The following is a 25,998-nucleotide window of genomic DNA, read 5'->3' on the forward strand; positions in this document are numbered from 1 at the left end:
TGAAATGACATTTTTGAATGAATTTCAAGGAAATTCAAGTAGACACAATCTAATCTTGCTCAGCTTGTGACTGACACAGTAGGCAGGCACAGCAGTGGGGAAGAATATGTCTCTCAAGTCTTGTCCACTCACATCACAGTCAGTCATCACCATCATTGTAACTCTGTCGTAATGTCTCTCTTTATCATCTCTTCATCTTGTCTGTGTGGTTGTGTGCGGCATGCTTCACATCTATGTCCTGTTTTCTCTTTCTCTCCCTCTCCCCCCTTTTACTTCTTCTTCTCTCTGTATTGGATGAGAAGGCAAGTCCAGGGGCGCCAGAGGATGACGGCAAGTTGTCGGTAGGTCCTGTCTGATTGACACTCTTCCTGTCTGCTTCAGTGTTTGTCCCTGTTTCTGTGTAGATGTAGTAGCATAATGTTTTCCCACCATATTGTGTACAAGACATGTACACCTTTATCTCTAACCTTCAGCCTCACTGTATGCAGAGAGTACCTCTGTTTTCTCAAGCCTTTTTTTTTTTTTTGAGACAGTTAGCCTACATTTTATACACAGCATGCAAAAAACAATTCGAGGAAGCAGCATGTGCTTAAGACTTTTCTAATGCTTCTATACCTCCAAAAAGTACTAAAGAATGTTAAGTTTTCATCCATATTGTAAAGGAAGCAAATAAACAGAGCAGCAGAAGGAGAATCTTCAGGGTCACACTGAGAAGCCACATCTCCGAGATCTTACACAAGCCCTGCCAGTCTACGTGTCTCCCTTGCCTCCCGCTCTCACCCATATGGGCCTGTGAATTAGCCCCTGACATCTCCTGTGCCTGTGCATCACCTGTGGGCAACCAAAGGCGGACACACTCCAAACAGCTGCCGCCTGCAACGGTGCCTAATTTCCCACAGTTCTCAAGTTCAGCTTGAACAGCTGAGGCGACCTTGGCGAGGGTGGTTTGGGAAAAAGAACTCAAATGCCACTTAAACTGTGAATGCTTGTCTCAACACATGGGGCTTATATTTTTAAGAAGCTGGGGTACTTCATGCTAGCTTTACTGGGTTGCAGGTTCCGCTTAGGGGTTTTATGCTAAAGAGGATTAGAGAATCATATTCCTACCGGTGGCATAACTGAAGGTGGTGGAGCATCATATATGCACGGAAAATTGTTGCAGTAACATGAATCCTTCTCTCTAAGCTTAAAATGCAGTAAATGCACAAGAATCAAGCCCAAGTACCTGGAATCGTTCTTTATAATTTAAAATGAAAGAAGCTTGCAACACAGCATGGTTTCCTGTGCTCAGTTAAATAAGCTTAGATAAGTAACAGCTTTTGAGAAGTGCTTACATTAGATAGACTGATGCATTTGCTTTATGACAAAAATAAGAACCAGTTACTGGACTTTGACGAGGAGAAAGCATGTCTTGCTTACAAAGTCCCATCTCAGGCAGCAGGATGTTTGACTCACACCTTGTTTCTCCTCTCACAGGCAAGGCCTCGGCTGCAGAGGGGGGGCAGTTCCGCCTCCTTGCACAACAGCTTGATGAGGAACAGCATTTTCCAGCTGATGATTCACACATTAGACCCTTTAAGTGAAGGTAAGAAAGTCAGACAAACTGCACACAGAAAACACAACTCTTCAGGTCTCTAAGAGTCCAGAATGTACAGTACAGATGTTCTTGTTTACCGTCCACAGATGTCTCTATTTTCAGGTTTATATGACCTAGAACCTTTCATCTTTTCTCTCTTTCTCTCTTGAAATGACTTGTATCCTGTTTTCAGATGTAATGGAAATGTAAACAAGGAATTCAAGACTGCGCTGTCAACCTTGAAGCAAACTTTACTGGAAGAAACTGTGCCATGAGCACAGTCCAAATTAAAATATTGCCTTTTATCTATTTTCAGCACGTATCCCCCCATGTACCCCTTAAAATCCTGAGTCTCCACGATTATCATGTAGAAATACTTGTTTAGCCCCCATGCTGTATGCCTAGACTGAATTGATCCAATTTTAAAAATAGTCCATACGAGACAAGGCGAGCTCAGCGCTGTGTCAGAGCACAGCTGAGGTGGAAGATCATTTTCCTTTAATCCAAGATGAAGGCCTATTAGCTTAGCTAAAGGAAACGTAAAACGGCAGTGTCAGTGCTCGGCGCAGGGGATGAATATGTTAATACAGCAAGGGAGGTGCAGTGTCATCCCATTTTGAACTAACCCTGAAAAAAAGATGAAGGAAGCAGAAAAGTCGTGTTAATGGGGACAAAACAGGCAACAGGGGTTTAAGGAAGGTTTGAAGAATTTGTCATTAGAGTGTCTTCCTTTTTTAGCTTTGAGGAAAGGTCTGTGAATCGGATGCGGAAGGAGTATCTCATGATGTGACGAATCCTAATCCCTAGAAATGAATATTAATGTTAAATACTAATGCCATCACTTTTCCCCCTTTTTTCCTTTAGTTTTCACAGAGATGAATGTATATGTTTTTTGATTGAAAACATCAGCATAAGTATTAGTAGACAACAAAATGCCACATAGAAAAAGGTCCAAAAGCCATTTATAAGCATAAAAACAATGTCAGACTAAATATTTCCCCTTTTGGATGGATGTGATTGCATTAGCAGACAAGAGCAGGCATTTCAGCTTTCTCCGAAATGACTCTACATTCCTTGAAAGCCAAACCTAGAATGAGTCAGCTCAGGAAAGATTAATAAGTTGTGCCAAGACGTGCCTTAAAGTGCCCATTAACATGCATCAACTCATTGTTTGTACACTGAATGCAAGGCGTCCCATCTCAGTGTATTCATCCTTCCATCTCAGTGATTAAAATGTAAATCAGAGCCTGCTGGGGGAATGGAAGTCAGTATGGTCGGTTGTAAATGTACAACGGAGGGTTCTACATACTCCACCCTGCTGCTCCTTGTGGAGCCTTTGTCAGTTGGTCTTCTTAGGAACATCTCACATGCACTGATGACAGTAGGCTGAAATATTTACTGCTTGTTTGATGTCAGAAAAATTTATAGACTTGATTATGCATGTAAAAGACTGAAACCATCAATTTTTTGTTTGTGTTCTGGTCTTAGTCACTATGATGCATCTAATAATTCATGTCCAAATGAAGTTTGTGTGTTACAAAATATGTTGTTTCTTATAAGTGGATTTAAACTGGTCAAATTGGCAAATGTTGCGTCAGTATGAATACAATAGAAATGTGAGGATGTTAGTTTATCAGATGTCAGTTTATCAGATTTATTGAGTCTTTTGGCAAATTACTGACTGGGAATGAATGTACTGAAACAACTAGTGTGACATGAAATGACGATTGAATTAATTACCACAGAGAACAAAAACAACACTTCGAGCTTCAGTTTGATTTGAATATATTATTTTGAAATTTCTATTTAACACACTGGAAAGTTTTCACCTGCTCCAGTGAACATGTAACGATGCACTCGTGCACTCATTATGTGCCTTATTCATTAAAAGTGTTAAATCATTTTATTGATTGCATTACGGTAAGGGTCCGCCAGAGATGTCGACCCCGTTCAGAGATGCGCGACTGTGTTCTTTGCACATTTACTGATAACATTAATGCAAAGCAGCACTTTGTTGGTGAGCTCGCGGCGTGGAGAGAGATGAACAGGTGCATCCATCAAAGACAGAGGCTGTGCTGCTTGTCCTTGCGTGCTCTTAGGTTTTAAGTGTAGCTCTGCAGGGCCATGGGGAGCTGGCAGGACTCTGTCCATACATTTTTCATGGACATTTCTCAAAATAAAGTCTTCTGCGCTTCTGAGCCAAGCGAAAGTCTAAGGCTGTTTTGCTAGTGCTGGGGGCTGGTTACCGTTCACTTGTTAGACTTTAGAGTGGGGATAATTAAAGGTGTGTGTGTGTGTGTGTGTGTGTGTGTGTGTGTGTGTGTGTGTGTGTGTGTGTGGGTGTGTTTGTGTGTGCGCGTGCGCACGTTTGTGTGCCACTTTTACTGGTTTGTGTTGATGTGTCATGTTTATAGGGTTTTCCTGGCTTAAACACTTTTTCATTCCTTAATTGCTCCCTCGCTCCTGCAGCACTTAATCTGTATTGTGGCCAACCAAACAAATTTACATTTGCTTTTAATGGACAGCTATAATTAGAGTACACTGGAAACCACTCATAGTGATCACGGAGACAGTGATCGAGCACTCCTATGGATCAGAAAGCTTGGGACAGAATCATTCCTATATAGATGCTGCTAAGATAGGCTAATTCACTTATAGTAATCAAGTATTTTACGTACAGTGTTAATTTTGGGTCTATTAATACATGACAACATATGGAAAAAAAAAAGAACTATTGTAGCCTATTATTGCAAACTGTCATATGCTTACGCTCTCTACTAACCTATTCGTACAAGGTTTATAGACTGCCACATAACGACCGGTAACTGATCTCCCAACACAAGTTGACAGTGTGAGTACATTGCGTGCGTGTGTGTATGCGCGCCTGCTGTGCACACTCGCACGACATGTGATATGTTCGTCGCTGTGGCTCAGGGAGTTATTTTGCCCTCCTGTTTCCTGCCCTGCTCACGTTTTGGGACTTTTGCAGTGTGTAATTATCATCCCCACTCTCTCACTGCAGCAGGTGTGTTACACGAGTGGAGTATAATGCTTTCACCCAGAGCATTCAGGCTAGGTTTGGAGCAGGAGAAGGCCACAGTGGAGTTTACTTTATATTCATGTGATAGATATACAAGTAGGTGGCAATCCCTATGAATGAATATAAAGAAAAAGAAAAAAATTGGTTTTAATGATCATCCTCTCATGGTGATCAGTTCAGAATGGAGAAACGTGATCACTGTAAGCTTTTTCCACTGTATTATCCTGTGATTTTGTCTTCACCTAGTGCCACCACAGGCTGTGATGAATTTAATGCAACACAAGAGGGTTTGGTTATTGCAAACAGGGCCAGGTTTCGGCAAGGCAGCATGAAATGTGGGAAAGCTTTTAAATACTATATGCAGGAAAAACCCTGGTTAATGTTTGTGAATGTCTGATAGTATGCGTGTGGATGCCTGTGTGTCTCTCTTAAAGTAATAGTTTGATATTTTGGGAAATATGGTTATTAGCTTTCTTGCACAGAGTTAGATGAAAAGATTAATACCAATCGTGTATCTGTTAATTAGGAAGCTGGGGCCAGGACACAGTTAAGAGGGGCTGGTTGTTAGTTTTTTTTTTTTTACCTTTGGACAAAGCCAGTCTAGCTGTATCCTCCTGTTTACAATCTATGCTAAGCTAAGCTACCTGTCTCCTTGCCCAAACTTCAAATTTAGCTCTCAACCAGAAAGTGAATAATCGTATTCCCCAAAATGTCAAATTAAAGTTCAAAAAATAGAATACATTTACCGTCATAATAAAATGGGCTGTTGACTCTTTTAATGTCAAATTAAACACACATTTCTCATCTTGAAATAATACCTCTCAATGATTAAATGTACCCTATCAAATTAAATATCACCTGGATTTATCTTTTCTCTGTTTCTGTCTTCCTATCTCTCTTTCTTCTACTGTCCCCTCAGAATTTGCTGACTCTGGTGAGTTACTCCTCTAATTTCTGTATCCCTCCCCAAAAAAAAAAAAAAAAAATCTGTTTGTTCTCATTCCCACAGCCTGGAGGCAATTCTCTTGCCCGACGTGTCCCATATGTATACATTTCCCAAGCGCCGCTGTGCTGTATGTCAACTCTGTACTGTCCATCCCTGCAGACTCCTTCAAATATCTCATTCTCTTCTGTGGATGTATTCTCCCTGGAAACCCTCTGTGACCATTTCTGCATTGTTTTCCCCATTATTCCTAATCCTCTCTCTCCTCTTAAGAACTGCTTGTAGTTGTTCTAGCTTTGTGTTACTGCTCTCTGTGAGAAAGGCAGAGGCCCAAAATGAGTGGTTTGTGTTTTCCTGTTAACTTTGACATTCAGCTCCATGTTTTTGAGGATTCCGGAGGGTCTTTTACACTGCAAAATATTGCGCTAGGAGGGAGATTAAGTATCATGTCCTAATTCTCTCAGCTTGGGAACTGTGCTTAGTTCATGAATTTGTGTAACTGGGAAGATGGAGAAAAGTTGTCAGCTGTTTCCCCAGCCTTCAACAAGAGTCAATAAGAGCTTGACAGAGCAATTAACGGCAATGGAGTTAAATTGAGAGATGCAGTAGATGTTTATTCATCATCCAAATTTTGTGCTGTTCTTGTTAAAGTGAATGCCCTTCAGCTTAATAATAGACCTTTAATCCTGCATGTTTTTCGTCGGAGAGAACATCGTAATGGTCCGGTACAGTTAGTTCCAGGTACAAGTGCTGCATCTCTTTTTCCATCAGTGTGGAGCTACAAACAATATCGCTTAGGAGTGGCATCAAATATTGAACTACAAAGAGAGATGGGGAGGGAGAAGGGCAGAGTGGCTCTCACTCTTCTGTCTGAGCCCTCAGTGGATGACTGAAACAAGCCTCCCAAAACAGCACTCAGAGCTCAGGCTGCGTGCATGCCTTTGGCTCAAGACCCTCAATAAGATTTCTCACCCTGAGAGCCGAGCTCTGTGGTGACTCTGAATGACTGTATGTGACCACAAAACATTTAGAAGAGGTAAATTCATGAAATACATGCATTTTTAACAGTCATCAAGGTGAAATGAATTACTGGTCTTGTTATATATTTCAAACACCGACAACCTCCTCTTGTTTTTACGTAACATCACTTCTGTGTGATGATGTAGTGCAGCACTATAAATACGGTGGCAGAGACCAGCTATCTCATCAGATGCTTCCCTGCAGATCATTATCTCACTCAGATATACTGGAACGATCGCTCACAGTGCCAATGTGGCCTTGAACATCTTTGTTGACGTTAGGCCATTTTATTGAGCAGGCGTTGTACGTAGGCCCTCCACAGGCTGGGCAGAGAGAGAGAGAGAGGAAGAGGTCATCTGGGTCAACCATGATACACCCATGTGAGAAGACAGTACACTTATTGGTTAAACTGGTGAGGCAGTAGAGGGTGTGGCACATTGTTTCATTGGAAGTTGTTGATGCAGACACGGAAGGAAATACCCCAAGGGTGGCAAAAGGGGTTTATTAGTGTACATCATTTTGTACACTAATGTTACCACCCCACCCCTGCCAGCAGTATTGTCTGTGTGGTGACCCAGGGCCCCATTGATCACATGGTTCAATAATGCACTCACTGTCACTGACCTCCCACTCTTTGTACAGTGGAAATATAATTTCCATTTATGTAGATATAACATATTGACATTCTGCTTTAGGTTTTTCATTATTTGTTTTAGTCTAACACTGTTAAAAAACTTTTTGCAATAGATTACATATGACACTGACACCAATATGATAGAGGCATTTGTTTGAAATGGAATCATCTTCGTGTGTATTGAAACATGTAATATATATATATGATACTGTATTTACAACTATTTTTTTTTCATTATTATCTGGATTCATAAAAGTAGGTGATGTCAAATTTTGTTACATATATTATTATACATTTATGAGAGTCTTATCAGTCTTTTCATTTACCCCTCAGCAAGAAAACAAATACATGTATTTCTCAAAATCTCAAACTATTCCTTTTAATTCTGTATATTTAAATGTGTATAAGGATCCATCTTTTTTGAGCAGATATTGCCTTAAAACCGTGCCCCCCTTCATTTTGTTTTGATAGATAATCACACCTCCAGTATGTTATGTAACTGTGACCAGCCAACCACATTCATTAACCTATCATCCCTCCACTATACTCATACACCAACACCAACACACACCAACACACACACACACACACACACACACACACACACACACACACGTCACGTCACGTCACACCCCCCTCCCGCGCCCTCTGAGCCACCCTGTGCCGGGTGGGTGAAAGAATCAATGTTAAAAGCCTTTTTGCCTCAGCACAGACTGTGAATTTCCCTGACACCCCAACCCCCAGCAGACAGAACGGGCATGCACACACACGCTCTTGCACACGGCTCACCAGAGGTTTAGAGGTCACACCACAAGGACAAGAGGGCCCCTGGTAAACAACAACAAGCCTCCCTCTCTCGCCGGTTGCAGAGGGCGAACAGACGGCGACTGTGCGAGCGGTGATTGTGCTGTGGGTTAATTGCCCTCAGAGTAGCCTGAGTTAGAGGCCGGCCTCACAGTGATAGTGCACTTCAAACCCAAATCGCCTAATCATATGGGATTGAGGCACTTGTCTGGGAGTGCAGCAGATGAGCAAGACACTCTGCAATGGAATGTGTTTTCATCTCATTAGATTGTGTTTTCAGGGCTGCCAAGTCTCGCATTTGGCATGAGATTCGCACCATAATCCTCTCACATGTGAGTGGAGTGGTCGCCCACTGTTGCGCAGAGTTGGATATTAGTGTGAGTGCACGTGGGCTTGTGGGTGTGGGCATATACAGGACTTACTGTATTGTATACCTACTACATGTACGAATCTAGCTCGATTTTAAAAGTTAAATGTTTTATAACGTGGGTGTTAAATATGGTGTTTGGTATGAAGGCAGTGTTAAAATGAATCTTGTCTTACAGTTTTACCAAGTACAGAACAGCCTCCTCGTGCCCCATCATCAGGATTATCCACCTTGATGATTTGTTGTCATGTCTGTTTAAAACAGGAGAAAGCTTTTTATTGAGGGAAACAGGAAGCTTACCAAGAATGGATTTTAAGATGAAAAGGTTATTATTATTCTGCCTCCACATTGTCGGTGAGGTCCATCCACTTAGCATAAATTACACTGATGAGTTCGTGACGTGTGTGGTTTTACCACTCTGCCCATTAGAGCTAAGGGATCTAAAGTCTGTTTTGAGCTGCGGTTGCTATATTTACCAGAACAGTCTGTCAATCATTTTTATAAGGACTACTTCTTTGGTCAAAAAGTAGTTCCAAAGAAAGCTGATCTGTGGGGACATTGTGTCCCAAAAAAGATGCAGTTTTCTATCACCTCCATTGTTTTGAGGTGGAGACAAAAATCTCAGAGCCAGATATCTGAAAACTGTGGCAAATAAGGTGAGAAAAAAAATTAGCTCAGATGAGCTGACCCTTTAAAAAGGGCACTGTATTTTGCACCTGTGAAATAGTAATGATAATGTACAAATGAGACTTCATTTCGCCACTATTTGACAAAAAACCAAGCAGAATTCTCCTGTCAAAGCTGTGAACTACTTTTCCACGACAAAGTGCAGTGTGGGAGGTGGAGTCTTGTGGTCTGGTGTCTTCTGTTCTGCTGCTTGACTTCAGCTGTTGCTGCAGGTTTGAATTCCCGGCTAATTCATCATGCAGCTGTGCTGACTTTCTACTTACTGTGGCGCGAAGAACTGCTACAGTAAGGGAATCAAATTAATTGTTCGGGTTTCTTTGTGGAAATAAAATGCTGACTCATCAAGCCTTTGAATAAGCTTGCGTGCAGAGGAGAGGAGGACTCATCTTTTTGTTGCATGTTGACCCAGTAAATATTCTTCTGACTTTCCTGTTCTGTTTGTTTATTAAGATATCATTGTATGAATCTTTTTATTATTATTTTTTATAGTAGTGTATTGATCGCCCCCTCCCCCTCCCTTTTTCTCGCAAATCTCTAATAGCCAGAGCCTGTGCCATTGGCAGAGTCTTTATCAGACTGAATTACTGTAAGACTATAATGTATTTTTTACTTGTAATTCAATCCTTGCTGCTTTGTTTTGCACTTATGCAGTGATGACTCTGAGAGACTTTGTCTTTCTGTGTGTCACCTTGTGCCTGTGTGAGTGTTTGTACAGTATGATGTAGAACCAGCAGACCTGTCTTTGTTCTGTCATGTTCACTCTTTTCCTTTTCTCTGTGTGTTCGTTGCCTTACCCTTGTCTTTTGCTGTGATGTTGTAGAGCTTGGGACTTATGGGAAACTAAAATATTATCACTCAATGACTGAGGAAGGTAAGCCTGAATGTTTTCACTACTTGATTCTTTGAGTCAGCTTCTGTCATCCCTCTTGGTTTTTCTCCATCTCGATCATGAAACAGCACCCCAGCCCCATTTTTTTTTGTTTGCTTGTGACATACAGTTTGCACATTTTTGCTTTTAAGTTTGACAACCTCTCTGAGATTTCACTGACATAAGTGCAAATCATGGTAATCATGCCATTTTTTTGACTTTGCGTTGTACTCTCATTTTTATTTTTGGTTTATTTTTTATTTCAGCCCAGAGAATATGTACATACATATTGTGTATTAATGTGTGTAGTGTTTTTATGGATTTTTATTCAATTTATTAACAAGATATTTTAAAGAAATCATGCTGATGTTTGATTCTGTGAGAAAACCACAACTGCTTCTTTGGATTTTTGGACAAATTTTGAAGACATTTACTCTTCCTTATGCAGGCATGTAAAACCACACACAAACACACATACAGATGCAAAGCATACCATCCCCGCCCCACACTCTCACACTGAGAAAACACAAGGATCAAGGTTTTCTTTTTTCTTTTTCTTTTTCTCTTTCTTTCTTTGGCCCTGTTACCCATCTGCGTCTCTGAGAAATACATCATTCATGCCTCAGCGCTCACTCGGAGGTTCCACTCGCACCAGCAGCGGGTGCACACACGTAAGACTTACGTTGCTGAATGTGGCAAACTGGAGTGACTCATCCACCCAGTGGTTGTGTAACAGGCAGAGCTGGCAGGGAAATGAGCGGCTGTATAAGACGGCGAGGGAAGGGCTTGGCTTTTGGTTATTCTTAAAGAGCTTCATCATTATGTAAATTGTGTGGTTTTGACAATGTGTGCACCTTAAATGGACCTCCCGGGATTTCTTTTTCCCATGCTGCACAGACTCAACACAGCCGTTGAATCAAGAAAAACTTGATCTTAATTGGTTTTTAATGTTTAAGCTTTTATTTGAACTGAAACATTTGGGCCTTGTCCTCACTTTGATTAATGCACCTGAGGGAACTATGAGGTTGTGATGAGCTTTTTTTCTTTTTTGTTTGCCCTAAAAACTAAAGCATAATGATATTTCAACGCTAACCCCACAAAGGCAAAACGCAGTAGCTACATAATTGAGACTTTAAACTGTTTTTCTAAAATTATTATGCAATAGAAATGTATAATTTCTCTAGAAAGAAATTTGCAATAACTACAAAACAGAGCTAGAGGTTAGTAACTGCACTCTGGCTGTGTTTTGCTGCCCAGTCTTCAGTAACTGGACGGTGGTTTGGTGAACAGTGGACTGCAGAAGCTGCTGTTGCACACACAGAGAAATAACCAGAGAAACAACTAAAGTAAGAGCACTGTATCAGGTGAAATCCAGCCAGTGAAATTGCCATGGCTAGCCTTAGCTAATGCTAAAACTTTACTTTTACTTACTTTTACTTTTACTTTACTACACTTTTTGATTACCATTAAGTTTAGTTTGCTAGTCTGTACATAAAAAAAAAACAAAAAAACATTTTAATTGATATTTTGGTAATTTAGCTTATCATTTCACATAATTAAAAGAAGCAGTAGCTACTAAATTGAGGCAGCTAAAACTAACTAGCTTAGCAGATCTCAGCAGCTATTGGCTCAGCTTTTGACTCCACTAGAATCCACATGATTTGGTGTAGTTACGCTAATCTTTAAATCACACATCTGAATGTATTAAATTATGAATTCATTTGTTATATTGATAGATTTAAGCTTTGGCTTGTAAATAATCTGTATTTTCTTAGGTGAGAAGTGGTAAAATAATAAGCATAAACAGATATACATTTGTATCTGTTATGCAGTTTGCTGATCAGCTAGAGAACTTTAAACCCTTTTTTGTTTCTCAACTTCACTGTCTGTGGTTAATGCATTCTGCCTTTGTGGGTCTTTGTAGAAATGTTTTCACAGCTAGTACTGAAACCTCATGCCAGAGTGGGTTTCTTCAACATTAAAGACTTGTATATCCAAACAGAGACAATGGTGTGACACCCACATTTGTATCAAATGAACACACACAGACACACACTCACTACCATACACAACCAACCGACAGTGACCGCCTAAGGTGAGTGATGTCAAGGCAGTGGAACATTTGATGCCGTCTTGTGAAAATGTACAGCGTGTGTGTGTGTGTGTGTGTGTGTGTGTGTGTGTGTGTGTGTGTGGGTGTGTGTGTGTGTGTGAAAAAGAGAGAAGGGTGGGGAAGGGCTGTGTGATGCCAAACAACAAAAAGACAAAGTGAGAGAAAGATGACGTTTGCCTAAGATAGATGAGTGAGAAAAACCCAAGCGATGGAGAAATGTAGAGTGAGGCCGAGGAGACAGGAGGAAGGCCGGCAGTGACTTGGGGTGGTTAATGATTTTGCCAGAAGGTCACAGACAGTGTTGACATGGCTGGGTGGAGTACGTATTGATGCGTCACTGTGTCAAGCACTGACAAATCAGCCATGCCCTCTAAAAAATGAAAAAAAAAAAAAAATCTTTCAGATTGATTGCAGTGGGCTGATTAGGACTAGGCAGGACAAGCATGCAAAGGCTGACACGCATAGGAAGTCAGTGAAATTAAATATGGATACATGACAGCGACACGGTTAATGATGCGCAAGAGGTTTTACACCAAAAGAACTAGATGAGTCCGAATTTCTTGGGACACAGTGTGTTGTTAAATGAAAACACTAACAAAATTTACAACAGCTGAATATGCCCGGCCTGCACAGCCATCAAGTGTTAAAAACCTGCGCTACATGATTTTGAATCACAGTTCCTCTTGTCTCAGCATTGTATTGTTGTTCGTGTGTGTGTCGTTGGGGGATTTCAGGCCGCGGGGATTTCACGGAAAAGGCATTGTTCCACAAGCCGGCAGCCAGTCATCGCTAGTCATCGCAACAAGGACAGAATTGCCTTGCGTGAGCTGTTGTTTATTATGTCAGAAGGGCACGCTGCTTATGTAAACCACAAGGTTGTGTTGTTCAATTGATGACTGGTTTCAATTCAGTCTACTGCATCACAGCATCATCTCTCCTGAACGACTGAAGTTATGGAAACTATTAATATTATCATGAAACATTCATGCGATCTGTTCAAATTCTCTGACCAGCAGATGTGTCTTACATGCTACAGTATGCTACAGTATTTTTGTTTTCCTGAGGCTTTGCACACAGATAATGTGCTTAAAAACAGATGAAGCTAAAAGAGACATTATAATGATGATTAAATATATGAATTACAGCTATCATTGAACTGTATTAATTTGTGTATGATATTATATATGCTGTCCCCAGCTAAATCACTGAGTGCTTTTAGTTCCCCACTAGCCTCTTACATCTCTTGTGAGTTTTTGATCTGAGAACTGAACAAGAACAGGAGTGTATCTGACCTCCAGAAGGCAGATCTCTTCACAATAGATTCTCTCCCTGCTGGTTTTGCCTCCACCAAGGACCAGGACATTGCAGGATCATCAATATATGATATGCTATGTCATATTGACTGTTTATTTTGTTTGAATGGCACTTTTGTGTACAGCCACTGCCCTGCCTGTACTGTGCTTTTTGAAATGTGACCTCTCTGGGGTCAAAGGTGACAGCGAAGGAGCTCTGACTGGGATGAGGCCGAGAGGCTTTGAAGATGCTGCAGTGTTCAGCGCTTTGTTCCTTGTTTGACCACTGCGGCCATTCTTTTGCAGGTAAATTTCGAGAGAAGGCATCCATCCTTCACAAGATCGCTAAAAAGAAATGCCAAGTGGAGGATAGCGAGAAGGCCAATGGAGTAGCAAGCCGTTCAGGTAAAAAGGTCTTAGATACATTTATGTTCCTCCATGTTAAGGGAGTAGTTTGCAATTTTGGCAAATATTCACTTTCTTGCCGAGTTAGATTTATACGTCTTTTGTGTTTGTATGTTAAATATGAAGCTACCACCAGCAGCCAGTTAGCTTAGCTTAGCATAGAGACTGGGAAACAGGAGGGAACAGCTAGCCTAGCTCCATGCAAAAGTAACAAAACTCAGCAGCACCTCTAAAGCTCACTAATTAACACGTTATGTGTCATTTGTTTAGTCAATAAACTGAAGTTTTATGCACATTACACGTGCACAAACAAGTACAAAGAGTGCTTCCAGTTTCAACTCAAGTCATTTTTGTATATAGAGCCCATATATTCATATAACCCAGAACTGTCCCTTTAATTAAATATTAGATTATTATTCACAAATATCAATTTCCTGTCGCTAAAACTTCATGGCTAGACATTACCTGGCTTAATATTCCTTATACTAGCCGTTAGATTTGTCCACCGAAATAGTTAATGAGCATCACATCCGATGTTAAACAAGCATGACATTATCAAGAACTGCCAAATTGATTGAAAGTGTTGTCTTCAAGCAGTATTTAAATCAATCACAGTCACTGGCAAGTGTTATTTATGTGTGTTTTTCACTTCAAAGAGCACCGGACCAAAGGATACACAGGAGGCCAGGGGAAGCGCTTTCATGGCCACAGTGTAGTCAGAGCAGCAGAATCAAAGCGAGACATAGATGTTTATCAACAAGGCAAAATTATGCTAACGGAACCGCATTAACATATTACCATCTTAATCAAAATGCATGACTGGTCTTTCAGGCCTCACATATCTTAAATTTAGCCCGTGGTGTCTGTAGGAAAAGATTTACTGTCAGACTAGTTTGGTGTATTATGCATGTGATTAGATTCATATCCCATTTTATCTGTAATATCACAGCATCCAAGCAAAGGAGTGAGGTCGTGTGTTGGATGATAGTTGTATCAAGTCACATTATCTATCTGTGAATGTTTCTAATTGTGTGACAACCACACTCGGATTAAAGCAATTTCCACGGCAATTATAGTTTTATCACCTGATTACATGGCTTTCGGCTCTTTGTATTTTAATAAGGGCTGTTAACTAAGTCTGGCCTCAAATGAAATGGAGTCATATCAGCCACCAGGAAATGATGAGGGAGAGAGATGATGGTAACAGCCTCAGACAAGCACGTTCACGTTCATACACAGAGGGACACGTTCCGATCGTCACATTCAATTTTCAAATGACTCTCCAAATATGGATGTGATTCTTATTTAGAATTGTCATAACTTTATTTTTCACAGACTAGACATGCACTCTTACTGTACATATTATATTCATATACTGTATATTGACCAGGATGTTTTAACAGTCACTGAGATTAGCCAAATCATAAAGGAGACAGACTAAATGAGATTTTTGTGAAACCAACCACTGAATTTGTCAATTAATAAATAAAATAATAAAGTAAAATCAATAAAGTATTTTGAGGCAGCTTGCGCCCAGAGGGTTGAAAAGGGTTAACTACTTATTGCTGAGATGCTGTCTCCCACCTCGCTGCACGTCATAACATCTCACACTCTTGTGTCTATTTGGAGCAATGACAGCTTTTGTTCCTTTAAATGCTTTTTGCTTTATTTGTTCTTCAAATGTCCCACAGACAAGAACCTTCCTAACAGCTCCAGTGTGGAAGTGGAAGTTACACCACCCATGAATGGAACGGCGGGGCAAGAGGGGGAGACGGTAAGAAATCACAGGAAATGAACATGTACACACCATGCTACCAAACTTTTCTTCTTTTTTTTTCCACCCAAAATATCCCCAAGCAAACGAACTGGCTCGTGTTATGAAAAGGCAACAAATCTGAGAGACTGGTATCTAAGTCAGAGAGGCATTTATGAATATTTTATGCCTCTCATCTGTGAATGTGTTTCACCTTGAGTGTGATTGATGCAAAGGTTGCGCTGACTATGACACAGGTCACTACTGCTGATAATTTCCCAGCATGCACTTGGGCGAGTTCCTCCATCTTCAGCCAGACCTGCCAAAGACCCGCCTACTCCCACTGAGTTCTGTAATCACACTCCTCACTCACCTGCTGCTCCCCGCTGCTGGGTGCTCGAAACAAACACACTCTCCCACATGCCCCAGCACAAACACACACAGTCTTTGACGTACGGCCAGGCACAGAGAGTCTTAAAACGGCCCCCGAAGCTGTTGTACTGGCATGAGCGATGAGGGTGGGACGCGGCGACCCGCCGGGCCAGCAGACGGTCCTGCTGCAAGAGGGCAGCGATTCAAAGTGGCACACTGAGAAGGAAGCAGGCAGAAGAGACAGGCGTGTTGGTCATTCTCACTCGTTACATTGCGATGACCAAGAGTAACCCCAAGACAAACTGGACCCTGCTACTCTTTTTCAACACGGTGAAAAGTTGTATTTTCATCATGGTGTTAACGCAGTATCTCAGGAACACCTTGATGGAATTTCTTCAAATTCAACAAATATTCATTTGGACTAAAGGATGAACTTATTACATTTTGGTGGTCAAAGGTTAAGGGTCAAGGTCACGGTGACCTCACTTAACAAGGTTATGGCCCTGTGAACGTGATATCTCTGTAATGCCTTGAGAGAAGCTCCTCAAACTTGGCACAAACATTCATTTGGGAGCGAGGACGAACTGATTAGATTTTGGTGCTCAAAGGTCAAAGGTCACTGTGACCTCACAAAACACAGTTTTGGTGTTGTTAACCCAATATCTCAGGAACTCCTCAGGGAAATCTTTTCAAATTTTCTGTCAAAAATACAACAGATGAAGATGAGCAACTCATGTAACTTGTGTTCTTTATAAGCTGTACTTGTGCCAACGCAGTGCATGCATGCTTCATCTTTTGTGAATCCCCCTGTGCACACCATTTGAATCCTGCATATGAATGTTAGACTTTGCCACTTTCAGTGTAAACTACTATATAAAGAGGTAACTAAAGTGTGTAAATACATGTAAAGATTTTAGCAGAAAAAATGTCAGGCGTAAATAGTATCAAAATTAGGTTTGATGTGCTCAGTTGAAGATTTGAGATGCACAAATGCTGCCTCATTTTTCTTATAAATCTATTCCTCAGTATTTGAAATGATTTTCGTCTTGCAAAATGGTTTTCAGCTCTGAGTTATAGGCTCCCACATTTTCACAATAATCTTTCTTAATAAATTTTATAGACTGGGTTAATCTGATGCCGTTTACCTCGATTCAAGCTGCTAACTCGGTTTATTATCATTCTTTTTTTCTTTCGAATGATCTTGTGTTGCAGGAATTTGTAAAGGCTTTGCAAATAAACTGTAATGTGGCCAGTAGCTTTTCATCCAAAGGCCTCCACAATACTATAGGGACAGGTTTTTAATCTTGCACGATGCATCCTTGAATCAAAGCCCAGTCTATGAATATGACTTTTCTAGTACACTGTGTAGTCGGAACCAAAAATTCTTCAAAGAAAAAGATCTTTCTGCACTTACTTACTAATACTGTAGATTGACTGTAGCACTTTGAGGACACATATAGGAGGATCTCAGAATAGTCTGTACAAGAATCACCTAAAGATGAGCTCTGACTCGCGACATAGCCATGTGTGTATTGATCTATTCCATTGCACCAAGTTGTTTTCAGATTGATCTCGCACTCTTGGGTTAATAATAGTCTTTTCTGATAAAACTGTCATCACTCCCCTGAAGCTGAAAATATTTGTGTCTATAAAAACAAAGTAGGCAATGCAGACAATTTTTAGACTCGCTTCAAAAGGTGAAGGTGGAAAACCTGATAGATGGAACACAGAAACACCTTTTTCAGGTGGTGATTCACAGATTTTGGAGGAGCTGAATGCTTATTGGCATGCCAAATTCTCACATGCTGCTATTTTTAGAGGTCTGTCCCACAGTGCACCTGTCTGTGTCAGCCAGGAAGTAGCTGGAAACAGCTCACACCTTCATATGCCGCCAGAGGCCCCGTCATACTAATTGTTCAATTCCTCCTGGATGCCTTGGCAACCAAGATTGGGGAATAAGGGGATAGTTAAGGTCAAATTAAAATCTGCAGCAGACTTCTAGCACAATTTCCCAGCTTCATTTTTTTTTTTTGTTAAAACCCTTGAGAGCTGTGCTGAGAGAAATTATCATAAATTGTCATATTTCCCAAAACAGCAGAAATTAAGGGGTTTATTTTGAATAAAAGTGAATGATGAGCACATTCAGTCTGTGACTTACAGCAAATTGCCTTTCTGTAAAAACATGTTCAGGATTTTCTACTTTCAACACACATTTTGAATATTTATGAGTGTGTAAAGCTCCTGTAATCATTTCTTTAAATAACATACTGGGAAACTAAAGGAAATCGTAACCAACAGGATCTTATGACTCATCCTACTGACTTTATCACAACTAAAAGGATTTGAAAAAACCTTGTGTGTATCATGTGTTTATCCTTTCTTTATGTGTTTACTTGTCTTTAGCTAAATTGAATGAGAATTTCATATCCAGCTGGAGCCAAAAAAATGAATAAAATAAAGAGATGAAACTGTCATGTAAAAAATGTGACAAAAATAGTCTAACTATTAAAAGAAATGAGTCTAGTTAGTGAAGAAAAGCATCACAATCAGGTACATGATGAAAATTCAATGTTTTTTTTCCACAAATCACAAAGACTTAAAGGATCTGACTTTTAACTGTGTGCATCCTGGAGCATCCTGCTTTCTATGGTCTCAGCTCACACCTGCGCTGAGTGATAAGCATAAGCATATTGAGAAAGAATAGTAAGTCATTTCAGACAGATATTTGCTTTTGTCCATTCCATGTTACTACAAGTTGGATCAACAGAGTGATCCATCAGCCGCCTCTTTGCAGCTCTTTGGACATTTTTTTTTTAACCATTTGCACTGCTTTGTTGCCTCACACCAGGGGCCAGCACCAACGCTTCCCTCCGGGAGGAAAAAAAAATAAAGCAAATGTCACACCTCCCCTCGCAGCTCTGTGGTGCCTGGTAAAAGTCAGTGCCTTTAAGCTTGGAGTTGGCAGTGTTGCCGACTGAGGCACCACAGGGCAGGAAGGGCCCCCAAGGGGCTGGCATTTGGGAACCAAGTCAGAAGAGTGAGTGCCAGCTCTATGGGGTACTGTAGCACAGAAAGCAAGTAAAGCAAATCATAAATAGACAACTGACAGACTTGTGGTGTGTGATGTCAGCCAGACTCACCTGCATGCAGTATACAGTACATACCCATGAAAGAGCGTCAGGGCAAACTGCAATATAATGCAGCTTTCCCTGTTAGCACATAAGAAGCTTTTGTTGCTATTAATATCTGGCAGACACTGGAATCAGTACATAGTAACACTAATGAAAACCTCATATCTTTACATCTCTGAAAAGCACTGGATTAGGTTCAGAATCGATCTTCACAAAGCCTCAGGTTTTTGGTTTTAGGCCTCTTAACAGACAACAATACAGCCATCTGGATATTGAGAGGAGGAGAAATCAGGATGCTGAACATAAGTGATGCAAGCACTGCCTTTTGTTTGGCAGCTCTGATTACCAAGGTTACCAGGCAATACTCAACAGCAGTAGCTGTCACAGCAGGATAAGCTCCATATGATTCATGATTCGTGCAGTAGCCATCTTTAAAGACTTCTGCTTCACTCTCTGGGCACGCTTAGCTGACATGATTAAAGCAGTTAAGACTTAAATGATTTTCTTGAGAAAATGATTATTTACTGAGCAACATCTGTTATCAACATCTGTCCTACTTTTTGTTTTTCCTCCTACTGTATGTCTTTTGCACTGTTTTGCTGCTTGTTTTTTTTTTTTTTTACACTTTGCTAACGTCACTGTCAAAATGACAAGAGACAAATTCTAGGTTATCAGTGTGTTCTGCTGAGATCTGCATGTGTGGACCTGTCCTCCACAGGTCCCCACGGCTCCTTAGCATCCTGTATAATTGGATACAAAGGGACCCAAGACATCTTTCCACTCTCAGTAGGCTTTGTTGTTGTACCATCAAAGTTTACAAGAAGCAGAGTGTTTGTTTGAGAGTCTGATTTTACATAAGTAGGCACAAAACCAAGCAGGTATATGAAAAGATAATTCAGTTTTCTTTCTTTTTCTCTTTCCCTGTCAGACAGTGACAGCTTTTTGGTGCTGATCCAGAGAGGTGACAGTCTTTGGCTCACTTGGCATTCCAGTGGCAGGTCCAATCAGACCCCGGGGGTCTGCCGGTGCAGCCAGAATCAGCAGTCAGTAGTGATGAGCCCCTGATGACTGGAGAGGCAGAGCCCTTCAGGCTCAGTGCAATCTCCCAAATCACAGTCATCAGACTCCTCTGTCTTAAGGTCACAGCAGAGCGAAGGCACGTGCACAACCAGGTCCTGCCATCAATTTCTGCAGACCTCTGCTGCCTTCTCTCTCTTGAAGTGCTTGTGCTGCAAAAGTACCGCCTGACTCTGGATGGCTGCTATGGAGAGGTGTATCCCAATGAGACAAGATATCAAGCTAAACAGACACTTGGATTGTAATGAATTTTTCAGACACTCCTGTAGGTACATGCAAAAAGCATGACTCAGCTCGGTGGTGCTCAGCGCTTTGCCTCATATTGTGTGATATTTATTCCCATATGGTAAATTAAATTATGTGGACACCCGAACAGGACGCCCTAAAATAAACAAAGTGCATGCTCTAAGGGGTATTGCCCGTTCTGATCTCCTGACCTTTTCTTTTCTCCCCTGTCCACTCTCAGGCCGAGGATGAGGAGGAAGAGGACCAGCCTCTGAGCCTGTCCTGGCCCGAATCCAACCGCAAGCGCTTCACCTACCTCTTCATCATGCCTATCGTCCTCCCCCTGTGGCTAACGCTGCCTGACGTCAGGAAACAGGTGTGTGTTGCCATTGTCATCAGTTTTATCTGGATGAGTGTGCATTTGCTGCTAAATTGACTTTTCACTGTCTTTTCATCTTGTCTGTCAGTCGTCAAAGAAGTTCTTCCCCGTCACCTTCTTGGGAGCCATCTGCTGGATTGCAGCCTTCTCATACCTAATGGTGTGGTGGGCTCACCAGGTACAAAGTTCTCAAAGGCCTGTTTACTTCTTAGGACATCGTGGTATTGTAAAAATAAGTGAATGAAAATAAGTGTGATCATGACAGCAGTCCATTAGCAACAATAATGGTTTTATATCATTATAATCATTGTCAAAAAACAAATGCAAGACGCAGCCGTCTTTTCTCCCAATTTCCTGTCCTTGACATTTAAAATGAAACCAATTCTATAATCCACCCACTCATAAATAATTATGAATATACTATACTATTATAGAAGTATTATAAATAATACTGTTTTATTCAAAACAGAGAGGCTGCTGTCAGTTTTGTCACCTCCATCAGCTCCCAAGAATCACAAGAAAATTAAAAATAGCTGGAACAAAAGATTAGGTTTTATTTACCCAAAAGCTTAGTTTCCTTTTTTTTTTTTCTTTTTTTTTTTTGCAGGTTGGAGAGACCATCGGGATTACAGAGGAGATTATGGGCCTGACTATATTAGCAGCTGGAACCTCCATCCCTGACCTCATCACCAGTGTTATTGTGGCACGCAAGGGGCTGGGTGATATGGCTGTATCCAGCTCCGTTGGCTCCAACATCTTCGACATTACTGTTGGGTATGAGATTTTGAGTCTGGTTACTGTTGTTAAAGCCAATTTTTTTGATTTGTAGTTTTGAGAGAAGCAGTGAGACAGAGCGATCATTTTTAAGGGGTCTATACTCAGAGAGCTAATCCAGCATCATGTGTGCAGGCAGAGTCGTTGTAGATCAACAATGTAAGAAGTATTTCGGTAATATTAAAGTTAGATTGATAAATGTATTGTACAAGATCTAGCTATATAGTTCTTTAATTATACACCCTATAGTGACTGTATTTACATAATAATAGGTTTTGATGTACATGCATATGCTCCAAAGATACGGCGAAACCCACACAACTATAAATTCTGCTTTATTAATAAAGCAAGGTGAGAAATCAAGCCATCGTAGATCAGCGCAAACAGGATTCTCAGCTGCTGCCAAGTTGCTCTTTCATTTGGTTTTGTCTGATTTACAGATTTCTTTTGGTCACATTGTCTGCATATTAAATCATGCTCTAGTGAGTGTGAGCATCTTGAAAGTATTTACAATAAAAACTGTCTCAATATGTTGCCTTATTTGAGAAGGTTTGACGCCATAAAATCTTTAATAAGAGAGTAAATGTTGGCAAGTTACAAGCTGACAAGTATAATTTCCTAATGTAAATGAAAAATATGTGACAAGTGTTTGTGTATTTGCAGACTGCCATTCCCCTGGCTCCTCTGGTCCTTCTTCAACGCCATGAGTCCGGTGCAAGTCAGCTCCAACGGCCTCTTCTGTGCCATCGTGCTCCTCTTCCTCATGCTCCTCTTCGTCATCATCTCCATCGCCGCGTGCAAGTGGCGCATGAGCAAGCTGCTCGGCTTCATCATGTTCATGCTGTATTTTGTCTTCCTAGTGGTCAGCGTCATGCTGGAGGACAAGGCCATTAGCTGTCCGGTGTCCGTCTGAGGACCTTTGAGGACCTACTTCCTCTCCCTCGTCACCACCACCACCACCACCACCACCACCACTACCACTACAACCATCCTTATTGTCTGCCATCACTGTCACCTGACCTTTGTGATCCTTCACCCCAGGAATAAAAGAAGAACTGGACGAAAGAATGATATAAAAAATATGAAAAAAAAAAAAAAAAAGGAATCTACTGATGTGTTCAGTGAGCAGGTGGTGGCGGGGAGCAGTTAAACAAACAAGGGCACGAGACTTTGGCTTGGCTGGTTAAGCACAGGCCGAACCTGAGTGGATTTTTATTTATGATTCTTATTTAACTGGCAGGTGAGGGGAGTTATAGGTGTATCAGCCAAATATAGAAACATTATGCATGCCATTAGTGTCATTATGCCATTAGATGAGCTGAAATCAAGACTACGCATGGTAGGTTGAGGAGAATGACCTCCTGTGAACTTTTAGGGGGGAACAAAAAAAAAACTAAAGATACACTGAATAAAACTCTTAATAACAAATGCAGTGACTGAGCTGAAAATTGCAAGTATATTCGAACTAGTTCAACAGACTAAGATGCTGTCACCAAGAGCGAAGAGGAATTTGTGGATGGGGAAAAGGCAGACCGTGTGGATGAAGATTTTGTTCCCAACGTGTTTCTCGTCTGATGGTATCTAGCGAAAAGATTCTCTTGTGGGCTTCGCACCTGAGCAACAAGGGATTGCTGTTCTTGAAAGACTATTGCTGGGCAGACAAAATTCTTCGGTGTTATTTCTTTTTCTGTAAATTCATCTGTGCCCAGTCTGAGTGACGGGTTTAAGCTTCCCCTCTCCCCTGCCAGTTTTTTTCACCACTGAATGTTTCTTCAGAGGATTCTTCTTTTTTAAAATTTTTGGATTCATTTTCATGAAATCTATAGAAGTAGCATTAGATGTACTGTAGCAGTATTAGTTGGTGTAGAGTCCTCTTGACAATCTGCTCCTCTTTTCTTTTTCTTTTTTTTTTTCTTTTGCCACTGAACACACGTTCTAATTGTACAGACGTTCTCATGCTTCACACGCACCGACTGATAAAGGCAAGAAAAAAAAAGCCTGACTGAAGTTTAGCCTCTCAAAATATATGCTAGCCTTCAATATCTTTCACTGGTTGGGGAAAAAAAGCATGAGTAATTTAGGCTCATTAAAGTTCCATAATGAAGTCAATGTCAAAATAATACATTTGAAAAAAACTTAACAGTGTTTAAGCGTCATGGTTGATTTAGATTAGTCAATGTGTAGTGCTTTGTTCACAGTAGAACTGGGCTCAACTCACCGGCTAGTCAAGCTCCTGGGGTAGTAGTTTCAAGGAGTCAACTGCATGTTAAAAAAAAAAAGACACTTGGAGGTGAATAATACCAATCAACATTTAAGAAGTTGTATACCAAAATGTTTTCAAACATGTTTCATAACTTCTTAATGCAAACCCGTGTTCAGTCTCTATGTAGAAAATGTCAACATGTATGGTCAATGATATCTATCAAACTTGTGCAATTTCTTTTCGAATCAAAGGTGCTTTTGTGTGCATGTGTGCAAACTGCATTTGAAGTCATCACACAATGACCATTCCTTAAATTTATCTATGAATAGAGGTAATACTACCAGTATTTTGCAACTAACTGCAAAAGAAAAATATACACCAATGTGTGTTTTATACTGGAAATAGAAAGCATAATCACAATCTCTCTTTAAGCTACATAGAATGTGGAAACCACAGATTTAACAGCAATATACCGTGTGTGTCACCGTTGAGAATTGCACCCCCCACCCACCCCTTCATGCGTCTGTCCCCCGCTGTCCTTCCTGTCCGATGTGGTCCAAAACCCCCCCATGAGAAAAAAGAACGGGGGGACTATTTCTCCTAAAACTAACCTACAACCCCTTCCTGTTAGAGCTGGCCAGAAACACCCGCTTTACCTCAACACAGCCACTGTACAGCAGCTTAGTAGGAACTAACTGTAAAATAATAGTAAATAGATTCTCTGAATGTTTGAGGAAAAATGCATGCAAGGAATTTGGGCTGGTTACCCACTGACTGTACAGCTGAGCTCATCCAACTATATATGTTCACTTTTATGCATCAATTCAGAGAATAACACCAAGAACTCATTGGTTTTACTTTGTAAATATGAAGTCCAGTTTTTTGCAATAACCAAATGGTTCACAAATGTATTTCATTCACTTTGATTTATATTTTTGCAATAGTGGATGGAAACAGACATTGGTAATGTATGCTGGTGGCCCCTTGTATCATGATATTAATCAGCAAAATAAGAGCATTTATTTTTAGACTACTGAAAATCTGATTAGCATACATTAAAGTGTAAACATGCCAGTTCAACTCAGTTTCTGGGAAGAAAATGAAGGCTTTAAATACCATATTGCCTCCTCGGATATAACAAATGTAGGACTTGTGTGTGATTTTTGCCACAGTGGTTTCTGACATTTGGTTCAGGTTGCAAATGCACGGGAAAAGGCAAACTATGATACCTGCATAAAGCAAACTCATATGTTAAACTGTTATGTGTAGCGTGCTCTCATATTGTATATTTTCACCACCAAGACTCAAAGATTCAATTTAAGGCCTCTATGATGACTCATGTACTTTGTGAAATTCTCCTGTGCACATTTGCCATTAAACTCTTCCTTCAGAGTGCCCACACACTCTCCTGAACATGATCACATCTCACCTCTAGTTTCTACTCGCCCCTCTCTTCGAAAGAACAGTTAAACATTTTAGGAAATGCACGTGTTCACTTTCTTGCCACAGGTTTGGTGAGAGGATACCATCTCTCTCATGTCTGTGTAGTAAATATGAAGCTAAGCTGGTTGGCTTAGCTTTGCTCCAAAAACTGGAAACAGGAGGAAACAACTTGCCTAGCTGTGTCGAAGCCAACTAAATTTAATCACCAGAACCACTGAAGTTTCCAAAGCAACTTATGCTTTAAGTGGAAAAGCAACACGTGTGGTTCTATGAGGGGGCTCATTGTGAGCCGAGAAAGCCAAACTAGCTGTTTCCTTTCTGCGGAGCTAAGCTAATCATTTGTTAGCAGTAGCTTCTTGTTCACCATGCAGACATGACAGTGGTGTAAATCTTTTCATCTAACTCTTGGTGGAAAGTAATTTCCCAAAATATCGAACCATTGTGTAAACAGGTTAAGAGGTCATTTGCTTGCGTTTGACCTACCACTACGGTCACATGTGCATACTGTATCTATGCACTTTCAACCCTAAAACCCCTCCTGTCAAGACATGAACATATTTATTTTTCTTTCCCCACAGCTCCCATGATGTTTTTTGTGTGAGAGCATGAATGAGCGTGAGAATGTAAAAAAAAAAACAACAAAGAGAAAGAACGGTTTGGCATGCAAACTTGGCATCGAAAGTGGTTTCCAGGGTAAGCCACCGTGAAAGATGACCACTAATGAACATTCTTGCACTGTAAATGTTTTATTTTCTTGGTGTTAATGTAAGATTTATTTAAGGTGTACATATATACAGATACAAATTAACCATATTATCTATATGTGTAAAAGAAATATGTCTCTTTATGTAAAAACACAAAGTATATAATAAAACAAATAAAGATGATAATT

At 40.6% G+C, this 25,998-nt stretch overlaps 1 protein-coding gene across 8 annotated transcripts in view; it reads left to right on the forward strand.

Moving 5' to 3' along the window:
• slc24a2 (solute carrier family 24 member 2) overlaps positions 1-25,081 on the forward strand; it is a 45,220-nt gene extending 20,139 nt beyond the window's left edge. For 4 of the 8 annotated variants that reach the window (XM_022758745.1, XM_022758746.1, XM_022758748.1 and 1 more), the window contains exons 3-12: positions 294-341; positions 1,477-1,585; positions 5,536-5,550; positions 9,892-9,942; positions 13,651-13,749; positions 15,441-15,523; positions 20,549-20,683; positions 20,775-20,864; positions 21,294-21,460; positions 22,124-25,081. In XM_022758745.1, the coding sequence (XP_022614466.1) occupies positions 294-341; positions 1,477-1,585; positions 5,536-5,550; positions 9,892-9,942; positions 13,651-13,749; positions 15,441-15,523; positions 20,549-20,683; positions 20,775-20,864; positions 21,294-21,460; positions 22,124-22,373 (1,047 nt within the window). In that variant the 3' untranslated portion in view covers positions 22,374-25,081. The remainder of the gene's footprint in view (positions 1-293; positions 342-1,476; positions 1,586-5,535; positions 5,551-9,891; positions 9,943-13,650; positions 13,750-15,440; positions 15,524-20,548; positions 20,684-20,774; positions 20,865-21,293; positions 21,461-22,123) is intronic. The other 4 variants (XM_022758750.1, XM_022758752.1, XM_022758751.1 and 1 more) reach the window with 4 other exon arrangements.
• The last annotated feature ends 917 nt before the right edge of the window (positions 25,082-25,998 follow it).

This window comes from Seriola dumerili, unplaced genomic scaffold (genome assembly GCF_002260705.1).
Source record: "Seriola dumerili isolate Sdu_G_001 unplaced genomic scaffold, Sdu_1.0 BDQW01000309.1, whole genome shotgun sequence".
NCBI classification, from domain to species: Eukaryota; Metazoa; Chordata; class Actinopteri; order Carangiformes; family Carangidae; genus Seriola; species Seriola dumerili.